General features: G+C 39.0%; 2 protein-coding genes across 3 annotated transcripts in view; one reads left to right on the plus strand and one right to left on the minus strand.

The window, feature by feature from the left end:
* LOC137645236 (general transcription factor II-I repeat domain-containing protein 2-like) overlaps positions 1-3087 on the plus strand; it is a 32394-nt gene extending 29307 nt beyond the window's left edge. Inside the window, exon 3 of the mRNA XM_068378055.1 lies at positions 2974-3087. Within this exon, the coding sequence (XP_068234156.1) occupies positions 2974-3087 (114 nt within the window). The remainder of the gene's footprint in view (positions 1-2973) is intronic.
* LOC137645738 (muscle calcium channel subunit alpha-1-like) overlaps positions 1-20000 on the minus strand; it is a 1524573-nt gene that overhangs the window by 1065143 nt on the left and 439430 nt on the right. The gene's annotated exons all lie outside the window — the stretch shown is intronic.

The following is a 20000-nucleotide window of genomic DNA, read 5'->3' on the forward strand; positions in this document are numbered from 1 at the left end:
GTTGAATGTCGTATACCCAACATATTCCCTTTTACATTTTAACAGTTGCACCAGCACACTGACTATGCTAAAAAAAAGAAAAAACAAGCTAATAAAACTTTCGGTGACCAAATCTCGAAGTTTGATCAAGCATACTCCTACAAAGGTCGTAAACTACTGTTCAGCATCGATAATATGACAGCAACCGAATTTTTCGCAATTCGTTGATGTAGAAATTTGGACTATGGAGAAGCTGTGTTTAATTTCCGAAAGGTTGCTAGTCCACACAAGCAATCTAGTTTTGAAGAAAACAATAAAGTTTATTGTGTCCTTTGATGGTTAAATCAAGTACACAAAATTCAAATGGTTAACATAAAATATTAATACATGTAATCATTATAAGGGAATTAGATAAACCTACAAAACAGTTAATATAGGGATGGTGAGAAATAATACTGAAGGAAAAACTCAAAACATTGATAATTTGAGTGTTCAATATGTTGTCACGAAAAGCATCAATTAACACCCAATATATTTATAATAAAATTTTACAAGTGCAATAGCCTTGTCTGATGGTAACAACTCAACACTATTTGAGTTGACATTTTTGTTACATTCACTTTACGATAGTCTTTTCTGGTTCCAGAAATGTTGTATATTTTCGTCTTAATTCATGGCCTTAGGTATGTAATCGATGAAACCTGAAATAGGATCCAATGACCACATCTAGCTTAAAATACTGCAGTTATCATGCAGTATGTTTATTTCTTCATAAATACGTTAAAAGCACTATCTTAATTTTATGAACTTGTTGTCTGCAACTAACAATTTTTAGCAAGTTTTTGAAAAATGTCCTACGTATTGTAACAGACATTTCCCAAACATATTCCCTACCTTATTTCATAATTCTTTAAATCTACCACATGTATGTTGAAACCAATCATTTCACAATGCCTCATGGTTGTGGTGACGCTTTTTCCAAATGTAAGATTTGACATTTTTTTATCAGTAATTCTTTGGAAGAATCAATAAGAGCGTATTTGATGCAAATTCAATCAATCGAAAAAGGGCATCAAACTCATAATAGAAGGAAAACAAATAATCAAGATAAGGAAATCAGTACTGGCGGAAAGAAATATTTTACGAGGCATAGATGAAAATTTGATTGAAAATAAACGACTAAGAAAACGGTGAGCATAATAAGAAAAAAGCTATCAACGAGACCTAAAAAGGAAAAAAATGTGGGAACTATGATAACGAAAAATAAAAGAAAGTTATGATGGTTCTGTAAGATTAGGTGGAAAACTGGGGAGTGAAAGAAAGCACCGATTACAGCTATAAAAAAAAGGCAAGATAAATACGACGGAAGAAAATAGAAAAGAAAACATGATTGTTGGAAACTAAGAAATGAAATGAGACAATGTACATACACAGAGCGAGGAATACGAGAGGAAATATTTTTGGAACTCTCTTGGAGACGCGCCATATAACGCTCTATCTGTGACAAGCATATCGTTTCAGATTATATGCATACTTTCGAAAGATACTTTATAGTGTATTGAGAGTGATATGTGTTAAGGAATACTACCAATTTTACAACTGTATTATCTGTTTTGGTAATATAACGTCGTTCGGCCAGGATTAAAAAAAAAGATATATATATATATATATATATATATATATATATATATATATATATATATATATATATATATATAAAATGACCGGAAACAACTAATTCACTTTCTCTGACCCTAACATTAGTTCCATAAGTTTGACATAATTGCAGACCAACAGTGAATGTGGTAATGGATGCAGATCATAGAACTAGAAGTCTCTACCGTATGATTTGTTTTCATTGGCTCCCTCCATAGATCTTGAAATAGCAGTTGTCTACAGTACTCAGAAAACTTGAACACGATTGCTCTATACTTATCCACCTGTGGTGTTACACTGAAAGGCGTAATGTTAGACGGCACCTGGTGAAATTTACTTCAGTGTGCTTAGTGAAGATGAGGAATGAAATATTACTGAAGAAATAATTTTTATATAGATATAATAACCTAACCCCTTCAATACACGAGTTTCCATAACGAAGAGTCTACCGATCTAAAATTTCTATAATATGAATGTGACAGACATTGAAAATTAAAGGAATTAGAAAGAAATGAAGTAAGACGAGACATTTGGTGTTGCCGATATTTTATGAATGTCGAATATATTCACTACGTATAAAGAAACGACGATGAAAAGAATGGTCGTTTTTCTGTTAACGCCTCATGACAGCAGCACTTCCCACAAGACGTTATGGTTTCAGTTGAAGTTATTTCGGGTGTTGCTGTGACGTCGTACTCAGTGGTTCTACAGCTGTTTTCTCTCTCTCTCTCTCTCTCTCTCTCTCTCTCTCTCTCTCTCTCTCTCTCTCTCTCTCTCTCTCTCTCTCTCTCTCTCTATTTTTTTGGGGGGGCCGCATTTTTTTGTAACTTGGCGGATGGAGCTAAGACAATGTTATCCAGAGTATTTGTGCTTTCGTCTACAAATAACCTCCATTTCCTTAATTTTCATTAATAAAATACAACCATGGGCATAACAAAATGCCGGAGAACTTTAATATTCACAACATAATGTAGTGGATGTGCAGCAAGTAACACATTTAAATAAAGAAGGATGGCCTCTCTGTTTTCTTCCATGCACCACCATTTAACTCCTATCAATTTAAACTGGAAAAACCGTGGAATGTAACACACGCTAATTTGAATTCTACTTTCATTACCGTTATTATATTGCCAATTTCTATACCAGTGTTAACCTTACTGAAAAAAGCCGTTGCATTCACACATTCTATTATCACCCATATGTGAGCCAATTTGGCCTACAAATAACTGCATTGTTTGATAAATAATATTGGTTATTGAGGAGTTCATCATACTGTATATTTACTCCTGTCACATTGGTGACCTAAGGAGTACCTCAAACCCCCATCCTGCCTCCCAGTTCACTTCTTCGTTTGACACAGACCCCAACTCATCTGCATATGCTGCCACAGTGAAACTCCTGCCCTTCGCCAGCAGAGATGCGTTTGTCTGGTTTCAGCACGCCGAAGCTTAGTTCTGCATCAAGGGTGTGAGAAAAAGGATTGGGAAATAACTTCCGAGAATACCTCCCTGTATAGTGCGTTTGCCACCCGTTTATTTCCTGTAATAAACCTTGTGTATTGTTTTTTCGTGGTTTCCTACTCACATCGACCTGTAGTGAAATTCTGGCTTGGTTGCCAGAGCAGCAGCCTTGGGGGAACTCTGCTAACTTATTTAAATCCAAGATGACTGCTGCTTGGGGGGGGGGGGGGAAGTAACTTTTCATCCAATTAACTCACAATAATGTGTGATACCACTCTCACATACAAATCTGAGGTGAAATCGATTTATGAGGTCAGTTGTGTGATTCGGGGTCAGAATTTTGGTCAAAATTCAAGTTTAATGCCATTTATAGAATACTGAGGGGTTTAAAAGTTTTGATCTGAGGAATTAATTTCTGTGGTACATTTTGTAATTTAGGAGCATATTCAGGATCAGTGATCAAATTCAAACTATTTCTTTTTTTAAATATTAAACTAATATAACGCAAATGAAATTTTCTGGGTTATGGTGCTGAAGCATTTATTAATTAACAGCGATTGCTCCCATTCATCATCAGACCTGAAAGTATGATCAAGATGTCTAAGTTCCCCTCAAAGTTTACCATATTCTTCTCCTTCCTCTTCCACTTTATCTTTGCCTTCCTCTCCTGTCTTAAAAGGGCTGGAGTAGGCGTCACTACATTCACAAGAACAGTAGACAGTGCATGATATTTTTCTGTCATGACAACTGCAACGTTCAGTGTCACAGACCTTCACTACAGCCTTAAAGCTGCATTGCACTTCATACATAAGGTCTTTGGGTTCTGGGAGCTGATTGGAGGTTGCTGGTCTTGGAATACTATCTTTGATTTTCCACATATACTTCGGGATATCAAGTTCAGGTGGAGCATGTCTTTCAGCAGATTTTGCAAGCACGGTCTGCAGATGACCATGTAAGAAGTGCAGGAACAGATTGTGCTTTGTCTGTGGTCGTGATATGATCTTGAACCGCTTTCCAAACTTCTTTGTGTACTTATGGTACTTTGTGTCACTCATTGTTGTTCCTTGCTCTAGACCTTATAGAGCGCAGAAGAACATCTATCCTGCTTCCATGAGCTGTGCATGGCTGGCATCAAGCTCTCCCAAGGCCAAGCACAGGCCTGGGAAGTCACCAGCTATCAGGGTCATCAAGGCTGACACTTTACCCTTGTCATAAAGGTATGATATGGTATCTGAACTAGGAAGATAGTGCACGCTCAGGGTCTGCAGGAACTTGGGGTATAGTTGTGCAGAGGTGATATTGATGTTCCAAACAGCTCCATCCCACTGTTCCATTTGCACTGTGGTCTGGATCTTGTTTTGTTACACCCAGAAAACAAGCAGAACGAAGACATCAGAGTCATCTGAGAGAATGTGTCACACTGAGCATTCATAAATTGATATAACATCATTGTTATGTCTGGTTCATTATGATTGAACACACCGTTGCTAGCCCTCTCCGTGAGGACTTCTCTGCCAGAGCTGTAGGCAAGACTATCAACGGTGTGTTAATGGTTAGGTTGTAATTTACGGATTCAAGACCAGCATGTCATATACGCTCATGGTCCTCACACAGAAACATTGTGATACTTGTCGAAGACTAAGGTTTTCTTGCCAGGGAGAGAGGACAATTTTGTCTTGATGGACTTTACTATTTCTGATGCATCACTTCTCAACTGTCAAATATCATGATAGAGGATCTGGCTTACGGAACAGGAAGATTTGGCGCCGACTCTTTGGCGCTGACGATTTGGCGATAAACAGTTTGGCACTCATTGTTTTGGCGATGAGCTATTTTGGCGCCAAGAAACAAACTTAAGGACCCTCCGCAAATTTGTGTCTCGTTTAGTGATCACCTCATTACACCAAAGGCTTGTCGGATTTGAGAATTGTAATAGTAAACTAGTTGTTACGATATTCAAGTCTTTTTATATTGGAAAACGCTTTTCTTTAGTTTCTTATACAGTCAAATGCAATAGTCCTGTCGTCTCTAGTCCCCTTCTGTCACCCCCAATATCTAAAGATTCTAGACTTTCGGATGTAGAAGAGTTTGGTCGTTAAGGGGGAGGACAACAGGCAGAAGCAGGACGCTGGGCGAGGGGGTGGGGCGCAAGGGGTGGAGGAGGACTCCAGCATGGGGGAAGTACTACTTGTTACTGCTGTGAGCTGCGAGATGACTGGGAAATCTCAAAAAATATTTATGAACGTAAATTCAATATAATTTCATGGTTCCTAATTATATCATTATAATAATACTTTAATTAAAATTATATTGTATACTTGATGCGATATTTGCTATGCCATTCTCGCGAACAAACTTTTTTATTTTCATGTTATTTTTGACCCATGCAATATATATAAACACACACATGTAAATATATATATATATATATATATATATATATATATATATATATATATATATATATATATATATATATATCAGGTCCGAAAATTTTCAAGCTAGCGCCAAAACCATTTAGCGCCAAAACGGCGGCGCCCAATCATCGTCGCCAAAAGAGCGGCGCCAAAACGTACTGGACTCCTGGCTTGCATCAACAATGGTAACATTAGTGGGCAGAGGTTGTTGCTCCTTTATGCAGAGTTAGTTATCAAGCAGTGCTTTTTCTACCAGTCCTCAAACAACTATACTTGTCGAATAGTAAGGGAGGTAGGTTAGTTAGCAAAGCTCATATTGAAAATTGGTTGCTAGCTTCATCTGTTATTGCTCTCTGACTATCAGCTACCTGAAGAAGACAATTTCTAGGTCAAAGAGTGTCTTGTCTCCTACTTTCACATCTTTCTTTATGTGTCCCATGGTCCTGATGGAGCTAAAGATGGTTGCATGAATTACATTGGGGAGGGATGTTTGGAACTGTACAGCCATTCTCTCGCCTATGTGAGGTGATTTAGCAACATTCACAGTAGCTTCCAAAGGGGCAAATCTGCCACTGACAATGCTGTACAGGAGTGGTGACTAATTTTCCAGTGAATGAGGCATTTTGGACAGATCTAGCAAGATTCAACATCTGCTTTCTGCATCCATCTCCCTCCTCTTCTTCCCTTCTTCCTTGTGACGTGGTCCATTGCTTGTGGTACTTGCTGCAGTCGGGTTCAGGGTAGATGTGCATCATGGTGTCTGAGAGGTTTGCATTGATGGGAAAAGGATTGATCCATTCCCCTACCATCTTTAGAGAAATGTTTATACCCTTAAGGCAACTTTTGCCAATTCCAATGGCAGTTTGCTCACCAAACTGATCAGAGCTCATGCCTTCTAGCAACCCTCTTGGTGATGGTATGGCTCAGACTAAGAGGTTCCTTTTTTACTTTACCATCGGACACTAGTTCTGAAACCCACTTCAACAAAATTGGTCTGGTCGCTTTATTTGTATTGGCCTGTGTGAACTCTGATAGGTAATAATTGGGAGCGTCATACTTGACCACCTGTGCCTTTTGTTTGATCTGCATGACCACGGAATCAATGCTCCTCTCATCTGTATTGTCTACCTTTAACTATCATGAGACTTTTAGCAACAGTTTCAATGAACCCATCAATGGTAGCGCGGCCGTCTAACCGGACAACAATTATATCCTTATCCATGCAGTCAGTCAACTTACTAAGCATGTCATATCGATCATGCTTGCCATCTAGATCTGAATACAAGGAGTGTAATTCAACATTATTCCATATTCTGGACCTGTCTCGCTTCATATATTCAATGAGTTCCTTCAGACAACTTTTATTTGACGTACCAGTCCGCAATTCAGCATATTTGGGGATTTTCATAAAACTTTTTTAGCAGCGGACATGGTATTTGCATTCAGCAGCAGGTAGATCAGAAATGAAAGCAAGGTGCAACTTGAGTCATCTAACAATACCAGTATTGCACTGTTCATAAACATCAAGGACCATATCATTTATAATTGGGAGTGAGATATGTTTTCTGTCAAAGTTTTCTTTAGTCCTACACTTATGAGCGCAGTCCCATCTGTCTAGGTGTCTAGCATTAATGGGTAAAAATTCCTCATCACAGAACATAAGTCACGTTTGTAAGTAAAGACACCTTTGTCAGTTACGTTAGTATGAGACCTTGTTGTTGTTTTCATACCCTCATTCTCAGCCTGTCTTTTTTGTCACTTTATTACTTGCTGAATTTTCTATTTTGATGTATAAGTACATTAACAACATTTGTGGAAATTTCTTCTAGCCTTAGAACCATCTACATCAATAATGTTCTGTAACTTGGGCTGCAGGACTTCTCCATGGGGTTTGGCACATGAGATGATCTTTTTTTTTCCAATCACAGTGAATGTCGTTTCCTCTTTAACCCAGTCCCATACCGGGAAAAGACAATTAGTGTCAGCCATCAAATACTATCAGCCATGATGCAATGGTTGAAAAAAATAAGAAATCTCCATAGTCCTAGTTAAACAATGCTATTGAAATTGATATTTGACCATGAATTTGGCCTCAAACAACAAAATTTACCTCAGAAATCGAGCCCTCTCCTCAAATTTGTATGGCTTGAAAAATTATTTTCCATCTCTGACAGCAGCAGCCATCTTTGATTTGTGTAAATTAGTGGAGTTCCCCAAGGTTGCCAATATGGCACCCTAGCCAGAATTTATCTACAGACCCATGTGAATGAGAATCCACGAAAAAAAAACAATACACTTCCAACATCAACAAGGTATACATTCTAGCAACTGGTATATAACATTCTTGTGCCAGCATTATGGTTCATTAACCAATACTGGATTTGAAGTCCAGAGATTTCACTACATTGGTTTTGTCAGTACCAATTCAACCTAAATTTTCAGGTGCTATACCTAACATGGGATAGTAAATCCCATCTAAGATTCTTTTTTTTCCAACCGTTATCCGTACATTAAGAGGTTGGTTGCCTGATGCACTCTCTCCAATGCCTTCTATCAAAGGCATAATCTTCCACCAAAACCTCTTCTCTTCATATCATCCCTCCCTTTATCTCGCCATCTTTTAACACCTCTGTAATATTCAATAGGCATGCCATTCTTCCTATTTCATAATTTTCCAATGTTTCAAGCAGTGATATTCCCATAATCTACCTCAGTAATCTCATCTCTATTATCTCAAGCTTTGCTTCCTCTTTCCCCCTAAGACCCTGCATTTCTGATCCATATATTAACAATGGTCTTATTAGTGTGCTATAGTTCTTGACTTTTAGCTTAATTGGCATTTTCTTATCAAAAACTCTTCCTTACTGCTCACTATAGAATCAGTCTTAACCACATTCACCTTCAAGCCACCTCTTTCCGAAATCTCTTGCCACTGACAAAACTCTTCTGCTAGTGTTTCTCATTTTCAGCAGTAATCACAAAATCATCAACATATAACAACTCCCACAATTCTCCATTTCTGATCTCTTAACTTAACCAATCCATGACAACCGCAAATTGAAACGGGCTTAATGCTTACCCCTGGTGTAATCCAGCACTAACTTCAAAGGTTTCTGTTTCACCATCAGCTATTATTAATTTTGTTATTGTTCTTTTGTACATCATCTCTACCATACTAACCAACCACTCTCGGACTTCCTTTTCTTCAAGCACCAAAACATAACTTATTTTGGTATTCTTGTGCTTCTAGTTTCTGTCTAGCCTCTTTTCCTGTGGCTGCCTTACTGTGAAGATGGCATCCCCAGACCCCTTCCCCTTCATGAATCCATACTGCTGTTTCTCAATCTTTACAATCCCTCTCAATCTCTCATCTAGTACCCTCTCAAAATCTTTCAAGCAACGATCTGGTAGTTAAATTCCCCTATATTTACCCCATTCCATGACATCACCTTTCTACTTAAATGTAAATATAATTAGACTCTCCTCCCAGTCTATAGGCATTATTTCCTCTTCCCACATTGTTCTTAATAAATCAGGCAACTATTCTTCCCCCTTTGTAGCTAGTATCTTGACCATTTCAATTTAAATTCCTGATGAACATGGTTCTTTACTATTTTTCATTTCACTCAATTCCTGCTTCCCCCTTTGTGCCTCTCCTAACTCCTCTCTATCTCATTTTCAGTATTCAATAGATGCTTAGAATATTCTCTCCATTGCCATTTAATGTCTTCATCCTTAAGAAATATATTTCCATCTTAATCTTTGAGAACTCCCAATTGCCCAAATTCCTGTCTTTGTCTTTTCCTCAAGTTTGAAATCCTATAGATATCATTTGCTCCTACCCCTGTTCCAATCCTTTCATTCAAATAATCTTCAACTTCTCCAGTAGCTATACCTAATTTACTTTCCACCACAAATCTTTTTCCTCTTCCCTGCACCGTTCCTCTGCATCCAGTGCATGTCTTACTTTTCAGTCCTTAAATGTCTTTGATTTTCTTTTAACTGACTCTTTCCCCTCTCTTTCCCACACAACGTTTCCCCTTTTGACACGCCATATCTGCTGGTTCTTCTACTTTTTCATGTGTTTCCCCTACACATATTCTTATCCTACCCACTCTGTTGCCCTGTCCACTCTCTAAATTTAAACCAAGCTAGTTGTCTCACTCTCTCTCTCTCTCTCTCTCTCTCTCTCTCTCTCTCTCTCTCTCTCTCTCTCTCTCTCTCTCTCTCTCTCAATTCTCCTAAATTGTTGACCCTTTTCTCCTTTAAGGTTCCAAACCTTGATTCTAGATCTCCAGTTTATCTTCTTGGTGTACCAACCGTATGTCACATGATCGTACATAGTAACGACATTTCATTTTGTGTATATATTATGTTTGTATCTTTGCTCTCCCCTAGCACTAACAAGGACCTGAAATAACATGTATGTTTTTCTCACCATTAACTGTTAACCGGTTCAGTGTAGGGTGAACAAGAAATTTCCTGTTGCATTGAGTTTTTGTATATAGAGGCGAGTGTTCTGTAATAAAGTTACTCAGTTGCTTTCATCCTGGCTTTGAGTCACAACCTTCTCTCGGCTAGCTACATTGGTGACCTCGGAAGTCGACTCGCTCCTCCCGCCTTCCACCCCACCTAGCCCCTCTGTCATTGGTACTATGGCGAACTCCATGGAAGTTGGCACTGCATCAAGGACGTGACTTGCTGAACCACCAAAGCAGATTATGTTCTTGCGCGATACCCGAGGACACCTTCCCGGAAATATCCGACTGGCTTTATGAACAAGAAGACACCCCAATAGCGTATGACGCCCTCAAAACATACCTTCAGCAGCAGTACTCGCCATCACCAGCCGCCCGTATAGCAAAGCTTTTCAGCTCTCTCAACAACCGTTGGGGGACCAAAGGGCTTCGCTCGCCCTCAGGGAAATGACCAGTATCGCTCGCCTGCAACCTGATGCAGACGGCTCTCCTCGTGAGGTGAACCTACTTCGTGCCCTTTGGATACGCCGTTTACCCGAACCTGTACGTGCAGCCATACCCGATGTCGATAGTTTACTCATAAAGGACTTGATGACCATATCCAACGCCTTAATGGACAGCCACTTCAAGACCTCCTTCAATGCCTCCACTCCTGACGAAGAGGACGCCTATTCAATGTCAACCGAAGCTGCCGTAAGACATACACGCCTACCCCGAAGAAATGTGCCAAGGATTGTCAGTGGCCAAAAAACGTGTAAGTAGGCCATCGCTCGTGGCAGTGGCCTCCCATGTTTCTAATCGTTTCTTTTTACATGATGCAGGAACTGGCATGCGATCTTTGGTAGACACGGGTGCTTGTTTTTTTTTGCCTAGGGAACTCTTCAGGACATGACATAGTCTGTCTACGTCTGCCGACGTCCGCTTGGTAGCTGCCAACAGATCTACGATACCCACCTATGGTTACGAGAACCTCACATTATCGTTTGGAAACGGTGAATTTAATTGGAAGTTTCTCGTTGCTGACGTCACATTGCCAATCCTCGGTGCGGATTTCCTCTCATTTCCAACCTCTGATTGATGTCGCTCACCGACGATTGGTTAACGTAGACTCGTACTTGTCGACACCTCTTCAACCCGCCCCCTCCAACCTCGCTCTCCACATCAGCATACCCATGGAGGCCTGTGCCCACCTCCTCACGTCGTACCTGGAAGCTTTCCGTCCAGAATTTCACCAAACGCCCACGGCTCCTGCCAAGCACGGTATTTATCCCCATATCAAGATGACGGGACCCGCAGTCTTCGCAAAATTCAGACGTCTGGCACCAGAACGATTGGCAGCCGCCAAACAGACGTTCGCTGAAATAGAGGAAATGGGCCTTTGCCAAAAGGCCTCCAGCCAATGGTCGTCACCCTTACACATTGTTCTAAAGAAAGACAGCTCCCTCCGTCCGTGCAGGGATTACAGGCGCCTGAACATGCAAACGGAACCGGATCACTACCTCATCCCAAACATCGCACAAAGCAAAGGTTTTCTCCACGCTCAACCTCCTGAAGGGGTATTATCAGGTGCCTATGAACCCAGAAGACATCCCCAAGACCGCCGTCATCACTCCGTTTGGTATATACACCTTCCATTACTCCTGTTTTGGCCTTCATAATGCTGGGGCCACGTTTGAACGTCTAATGGATGGCATCTTAGGGGACCTCCCTTTCTGTGTATGTTATGTGGACGTCATACTTGTGTTCTCCTCCTCAAAAGAGGAATACCTCCGTCACCTGCACATCAGGCTCGACCGCCTGCAACAAAATGGCCTTGTAGTCCGGTACAACAGGTGTACCTTTGGCACCAACGAAGTGTCGTTCTTAGGGCACCGCATCACTCCTGAAGGAGTTCATCCCCTCCCTGAGAAGGTAGCAGCCGTTCAGGACTTCCCCGCGCCCTCGACCATCAAAGCTCTACAGGAATTCTTGGGCATGATCAACTATTATCACCGTTTTCTGCCAGCCATTGCCGACACTCTTGCTCCCCTCTACACCTCCCTCAAGGGCAAGCCAAAGGACCTGAAGTGGGGTCCCCTTCAAGAAGCGGCCTTCAGCAATGCAAAGAAGGCCCTATCAACTGCTGCAGCTCTCACTTTTCCTATCCCACATGCCCCTCTCCTTCTCTCCATCGATGCCAGCGACGTCGCTATTGGTGCAGTACTAGAGCATGTGGTCAATGGCTCCCCCCGCCCATTGGCCTTCTTCAGCAGGAAACTGTCCAAGGCAGAATCGGGTTATTCTACTTTTGATCGTGAATTGCTGGCGGTGCACTTGGCTGTCCGTCACTTTCGCCATTTATTAGAAGGTACGCCCTTCATCATTCACACAGACCACATGCCTCTGGTGCATGCCTTCAATCGACAGTCTGACGCCTGGTCCGCCTGTCAACGCCGACATCTCTCCGCCGTGGCTGTATACAATTGAACCCTTCAATACGTCCCTGGGAAAATGAATCTAATTGCCCTGTCAAGAAACACGTTGGCTGCTGTTCAACTGGGGTTGGATTACAATGCCTTGGCTGATGGCCAACGACAGGATCCAGAGTATAGAGCACGTAGGACATCCTGCACGTCCCTCCGTTGGGAAGACTTCCCCCTCGAAGATTCCAATACCAGCCTCCTCTGTTATGTCAGTACTGGTAGACTGCGACCTTGGATTCCTGCTCCCATGCGCTGGCAAGTGTTTGATTTCATTCACGGCCTTTCACATCCCTCGTGCCGTTCTACTGCACAGCTGCTGAAGACAGTTCATTTGGCACGGCATTTCTAAGGATGCTAAGGATTGGGTCCGCGCCTGAACTTCTTGCAAAACTTCCAAAGTACATCGACACACGGATTCAGGAGTGGGCACCTTTCCTCAACCTCAGCGCTGTTTTGCACACATTCACGTTGATGTTGTAGGCCCCCTACCCACATCACAAGGACATTGTTACCTGTTTACCGTCATCGACTTCTCCATTCGTTAGCCTGAAGCCATTCCCATGGAAACTGCAACGTCCGCCTCATGTACATCTGCCTTACTCTCAGGATGGATTGCAAGATTTGGTATCCCTGACAGGGGTACCACTTTCACCTCTCAATTGTGGACATCATTAGCGAATCTCTTGGACATCACCCTACATCAGACAATTGCCTACAACCCTGCTGCCAATGGAATGGTTGAACGTTTTCATCGCACCCTCAAAGCAGCTTTGATGTCCCGCTGCAAGGATTCCGACTGGTTTACTCAGCTTCCCTGAGTCCTCCTGGGACTAAGGACCACTCTTAAAGACGCCCTCGATGTCTCGGCAGCTGAAATGGTGTATGGCGACCCGTTGGTCGTCCCTGCCGAATTTTTTCCTTCTGCAACCTCCTCCGACGATCTCCAGTGCATACGTCACGTCATGAGAAAATTCACTACATGCCGCCAGACTTACAAGCCCCCAGCGAAGCATCACATACCGACAGACTTGCACTCTGCAACGCACATCTTCCTACGCAACGACACTAGCAAGCCAACGCTAATGCCCCCTTACACGGGCCCTTTCCTTGTTATCCGGCGCAGTCCGAAAGCATTCCTAGTAAACATTCATGGCAAAGAAGACTGGGTCTCCATTGATCGTCTAAAACCTGCTTATCTCCTCCCAGATGACTCGCCTACAGTTCGCCTCTCTAGAACAGGGTGCCCTATTTAACATGTACAGTATGTAATTTTTAGGGGGGGGGAGCCATGTACCAACCGTGTGTCACAAGATCGTACATAGTAAAGACATTTCATTTTGTGTATGTATTATGCTTGTATCTTTGCTCTCCCCTCGCACTAACAAGGACCTGAAATAACATGTATGTTTTTCTCACCATTAACTGTTAACCAGTTCGGTGTCGATTGAACAGGAAATTTCCTGTTGCATTGAGTTTTTATATATAAATGCTAGTGTTCTGTAATAAAGTTACTCAGTTGCTTCCATCCTGCCTTTGAGTCACAACCTTCTCTCGGCTCGTTACATTGGTGTTTTAAAATCCATCACTACCAATCAACGTTGCTTAACCTATGCTTCTCACAAAATCACTTCAAGTTCACCACATTACTTTTGTCAACTCGTCTAACTAGGATATAATCAATTTGGCTTACCATTCCTCCACTTCTAAAGGTTACCAGGTGCTTATCCAACTTCTGAAACCAGGTATTTTACATGGCCTCCATGTAACCCCTCATATTCATCCCTTTTCTTTTCTACTCTGACATTCATGTCTGCCTCTATGATTAGCCTCTCTTACTCTTTCCTTGTTCTAGTAGCTGCCTGAAACTCTTGTCAAAATTACTTTTCTTATTTTTGCCAACCCGTCTGAAGGGCATATGCTTAAATCATGTTTAATATCTGATCCACTATTATCATTGGAATCTTTAATAGACTATCATTTATTTTCTTTATCTTTACTACTTTTCCTTCCAGTTATTACCTATTATGACCCCATTCCATTTCTTCACTCTTGACCAGCTATGATATAGCTTATACACATTTCCTATTTCTCTAGTTCCCTTTCCTTTCCCTTATGTCTCATGTAGACATCGAATATCTATCCTCCTCTTCTTCATCATATCAACTATATCCCTCAATATTCCAGTTAGTATACCGACATTCCTAGTACCTGTTCTGATCTTCTATCCTGTCGCTAGCTTTGATGGTCCCAGTCATGGACCCTGCAGCATCCCTCGTCCATTTATCACACCAGTAAGGGAATCCTGACGCACGTTACTTACAGGGGATGCCCAAGAAACATACACATTTCTAATAGCATTAGGCATGTAAACTACAACTATAAGTGATGAATAATATTTAATATAAAGACCATAACACTAGAGCCTGATAGGGAGTAGTACTGTACGGCCTAAGGTATTCTAGAATTATCTGATGGCCAAACCTTAGTTGAAGATCATTTACTTCAGCAGCAACAGGAATAAAAATGGTAAAGGTTACTCTCATTTTATGTTTACAAACAACCATATAAAATTCAGAGTTCCAATGGGTCTAAATAGTTAACATTAGAAGTTTACCCAATAACTCAATTAAAACTCTCAATACCATTTCGCAAAATGGATAAGATTAAAAAGTGGTTTAGTTAAAATCGATGACCGCTTTAGCCTGGTGGATGCATTTTTTCACAAAATTTACACGATATTTCCAAGGACATCTTTATATGATGTACAAAGCTAAATGGTTTATATATATTTCCATGTACAAATACTTAAATATACACACATGTATATGTGAATATATATATATATATATATATATATATATATATATATATATATATATATACCGTGTATATATATTTTTATGAACTAATATTTATATTTACACATGTATATGTATATGTATATATATATATATATATATATATATATATATATATATATATATATATATATATATATATATATATATATATATATATATATATATATATATATATATATATATATATATATATATATATATATGCATTTATACATATGTATATGCATACATATATTTATACGTATTTATACATATGTTAAGTACATGTAACAGAGCTTTATTTCAAGTTCTCTTTTGAATATATTGCTTTTTGTGAAGCTTAGTCCATACATATATATATACATATATTTATATGCATATGCATACGTATAATTATATAATATTTGCGGAGAGTGTATCTAGATGTTTGTTTTGCTGTGCATGTACAGTATATTTATTTGTATGAACCATATCTTCATAATTATCAACTTGCTATGCATGCATGTTTGAATAAAAAAAAAAAAAGTAAAATCATGCAATATATATCTCATAGTCATCGTTTTTCACGATATCTACACATGATGCATTATTTTCCTCTCTGATATCAAAACCAGCCATCCCCAAAAGAGAAAAGAAAGGGGAAATAAAAGAAACGGATACATGAAAGATTTCGAAAATATTGAACATTTTATGCTATCGTGCTTTGTAGAATAATATATACACTTTAATATTAACTTTGGCTTAGAACTAATGAAAACAAACACGTATTTTCATCAACAATGAACATCAAAGAAAACGAACACTGTTTTGTTACATCAAAAGCATCCTTCAACTCTCTCTCTCTCTCTCTCTCTCATAATCAGTAAATTCTTCATTAGAACTGCCATCGCCAATAGGCAACGCAGGAAATTGATGATGGTAGTAGCTAAATCCAATTGAGTTTTAAAGAGGAAAGAGGGAGAGAAGACCTCGAGTCGGAGGCTTGTGGTGTAATTTATGGAAAACAAAACGGCCATTAGATTCAACCCATTCGGTTTGCGTTCTTTTTCTGATAGCCCTACCATCTCTCTCTCTCTCTCTCTCTCTCTCTCTCTCTCTCTCTCTCTCTCTCTCTCTCTCTCTCTCTTACACACACACACCCACTTAATACCCCTTTAATAAGGTCAGTGAAACTGAGCAATTGTTGCAAATTTTCAAACCGAGCAACGTTTTGAAATAAAATAGGAAAGAAACAAACGGGAAAGGTAATAAAAAAATCATTAACAACGCATTGTAGTAAGAAACCAAGTAAAAGTATCTCAATTAGTTTTCTCACTTGTCACTTGTCTATTCGTGTGAGGGTCCAGGTAAAATATTGTATGATACTACTTTTGCAACTGATGTAAATGAGAAAAGAAACTAATAGAAAATATTTTTTTTCTTCTCATCTCTAGAAAATATAATCATATTCGACGAACCATTGTGGTCGTGGTAATATTCAATTTTGCAAAATACATGAACTGAAAACTCACTTTCTACGAAATATGTTCATTTCTGCGTTGCTAAATAACTGCGCATAGAAACAATTTTCAAAGAGATGGAGCATTAAATTTAATAATAGGCCATAAAAAGACTCCAAAGTCCAAGCAATTTAGAATAAAAAAAATATAGATAACTGCATTAATCTAATTATAGAAAATTAGATATAAATATTGTCTAGCCATGTTAGTACAAAAACCATATCATTGGTTAATAGTGACAATTACAAATGTTAGTAATCACCATCACTCCTACAATCCCAAATCCAGCATGGAACATCAAAACATGACCTTTCTATAACTCCTACAGTACAACTGCTTTGCGAAATTCGAGGAACATCTTCTGCAGTCAACATGGGCCTGTATGAGTTTGACAAGACGCGGAACAGAAAAATCATTGTAATGTTCCATGAGACAGGGTTCAGCATACCATACAATAAGAGCCTAGAAATACCAGCACAGCTAAGAGAAGAAGTTGTAACATAATATGTTGAATACGGTGTTATCACCACTTGCATTTACTGCACAGCCTCCACAACGTTTACAATGGTTCCAGGGGGCTACAATCACTGGCTACAGAGTCCCCCAGAGCTGTGCTGAGATAGCAGTTGTGAATAAATGGAATAGCGGACAACATAGATCACAATCTAGCTGTGATCACATCTCAAACATCAGAAAGAGGCAATTCTTTCCCCTGACATTGTAAAGGAGAAACACTTTCCACCGACATTTAGAAAAAAAAAAATGCTTCCTTATGATATCTTGTTAGAAGAAAAGCTTTCCATAAAAATTCTAAAAATGGAAAGCTTTAGACCAACATGTGAAATAAGAAAAGCTTTCTACCGATATTCTATAAAAGGAAAGATTTCAATACAGGTTAAAGGTACAAAAGCTTTCCACCGATATTTGAAAGAAGGAATGTTATCCCGTTATTGTACATGAGAAAAACATTCCACCGACATTCAAAAGAAGTAAAGCTTTCCACAGCAATTCTAAATATAGATAACATTCCATAGAGATTCTATTGGGGATATGCATATCATCAAAATTTGAAAGAAGGAAAGCTTTCCATAAAGATTATAAGGAAGAAAGCTTTCGACCGAAATTCGAAAGAATGAAAAACTTCCACAGCTATTCATAAGGAAGAAAGCTTTCCACTGACACTGGAAGAAGGAACGCTTTCCACCAGCATCCAAAGGAAGGAAAGCTTTTCAAAGAAATTCTAAAGGAGAAATGCTTTACACAAATATTCAGTAATAAAGAAAGGTTTTCAGATATTCTACAACCATTCAAAAGGAGAAACGCTTTCTATTGATGTGCTTTGGAGAAAAAACAGGTTTTTTGACCATAAGAAAATGTGTTGCACTTTTGAAGGTTTCAATTAAAGGTTGATCATGAATGGCATAGGCAAGGGACAGTGGCATTGCACTAGCAAGCAGGGCAATGCCCTAGAGACTGACCATATATACACATAATGGGTGCCCAAGCTCCCTATCCACCCAAAACTAGGACAAAGGAGGGCCAAGCAATTGCTGCTGATGACTCAGCAGATAGACATATACGTTCCCTCAAACAATCACCCCCTTACTTAGCTCAGAAAGATGGTGAGGTTGCAGGCATTAAAGGAACTAATGAGTTTGAGCAGGACTCGAACGCCAGTTTGGTAATCACCTGGCAGAGACATCACCAATAATCCACAACAACTTATCTATACAGTATATCATCTAGATTAGAACTTAGTGGCCAGAAGAACATGTAAACCTTCTTTTGACTACTTGTATGCAGTGTACTTTATAATTAAACTATTAACTGAATTTCGTACATAGCAAGTTGATCTAGAACTTCAATGAATTTTCCAGAAAATAGGATAAATATTATAGAGAGATTCATCTTGAATTAATTATGTCAACCTATGCATTCGAATAGCAATGTGGTTACTCAAAACTTATGTGGGTTTGATACTGACTATACTGTCAAGAAATTAAACTAATAATCTAAGTGCATCTTTTCAGGTCCTCTCAAGACTTAAATTTCACCTCTAAGGGAAACGAATAGGTATCAACTTCACATTGGGACATGTCCAGATTCTTTACAGCAACATTACAAAAACTGTTGATTTATTTCAAATGATTTGAAATGCTTGTTATATACTGATAGCTATGTCATGAACGTCAGTATATGATGGAACTACCTGTATTAATGATAGCATCTTTGAAGTAATAGGTTTAATGGCATGATTTATGCATTTTTAAATGCGCAATAACTCAGTATCCAAGCTAGGTCATTTAGATTCTTTTTTACAAATGCCATTAATGATCAATGTACATTTTACTTGCTCTACGCTAGTTCTTTCTTTAAATTAAAAAAAAATCATAATTACCTATTTTCTTTTTTATTGTCAAATAGTAAGAAAGAATACGACGTTTAAAAATACTGCAATGTTATAATGTCTGTAGACCTAGCTGAAGGTTGATGATCATTTTAACATGAATAACATAAAAAATCATCTTTTATGTAAATTCTTGTTGAGGAAAAAAATCTTGATTCGAAGACGCTACGGAACTATTATTTTCTTTGAGTACATAAATGAAGCAAATCTTAAAAAGCCTGGTTATTTTATGTCATGCACAAAAAGAAGAAAAAGATTTTCTTTAATCTTATTTCGCTTGCCAAATTAGATTTCTCATTAAGTGTCCATGATGTGTCCACTTTTTATCAAATAGATTCATTTGCACACCAATAGACTTTCATCTCGTTCTCCCATTATCCCTTTCTATTTTGTCTCTAACTTTACATCCTTCCAATGGGTATCAACGCCAATAAAGATAAGCTAAGGAGACCAATAAATATCTCCTTTATATAGCTACCTCTCTCCCCCATGGAGTCTTACTAATCCTACACATCCCCAGATTTCAGATCTCTCTCTTCACTCTCGTCCCATTCAGCCTGAGAATCCCCATTACCGTTTTCTCTCGTTTTTCCTTTGTTTGCCTATTATTATTATTATTATTATTATTATTATTATTATTATTATTTGCTACGCTACAACCCTAGTTGGAAAAGCAGGATGTTATAAGTCCAGGGGCTCCAACAGGGAAAATAGCCCAGTGAGGAAAGGAAACAGGGAGAAATAGAATATTTTAAGAAAACATTAAAATAAGCATTTCTTGTATAAACTATAAAAACTTTAA

This window comes from Palaemon carinicauda, chromosome 8 (genome assembly GCF_036898095.1).
Source record: "Palaemon carinicauda isolate YSFRI2023 chromosome 8, ASM3689809v2, whole genome shotgun sequence".
NCBI classification, from domain to species: domain Eukaryota; kingdom Metazoa; phylum Arthropoda; class Malacostraca; order Decapoda; family Palaemonidae; genus Palaemon; species Palaemon carinicauda.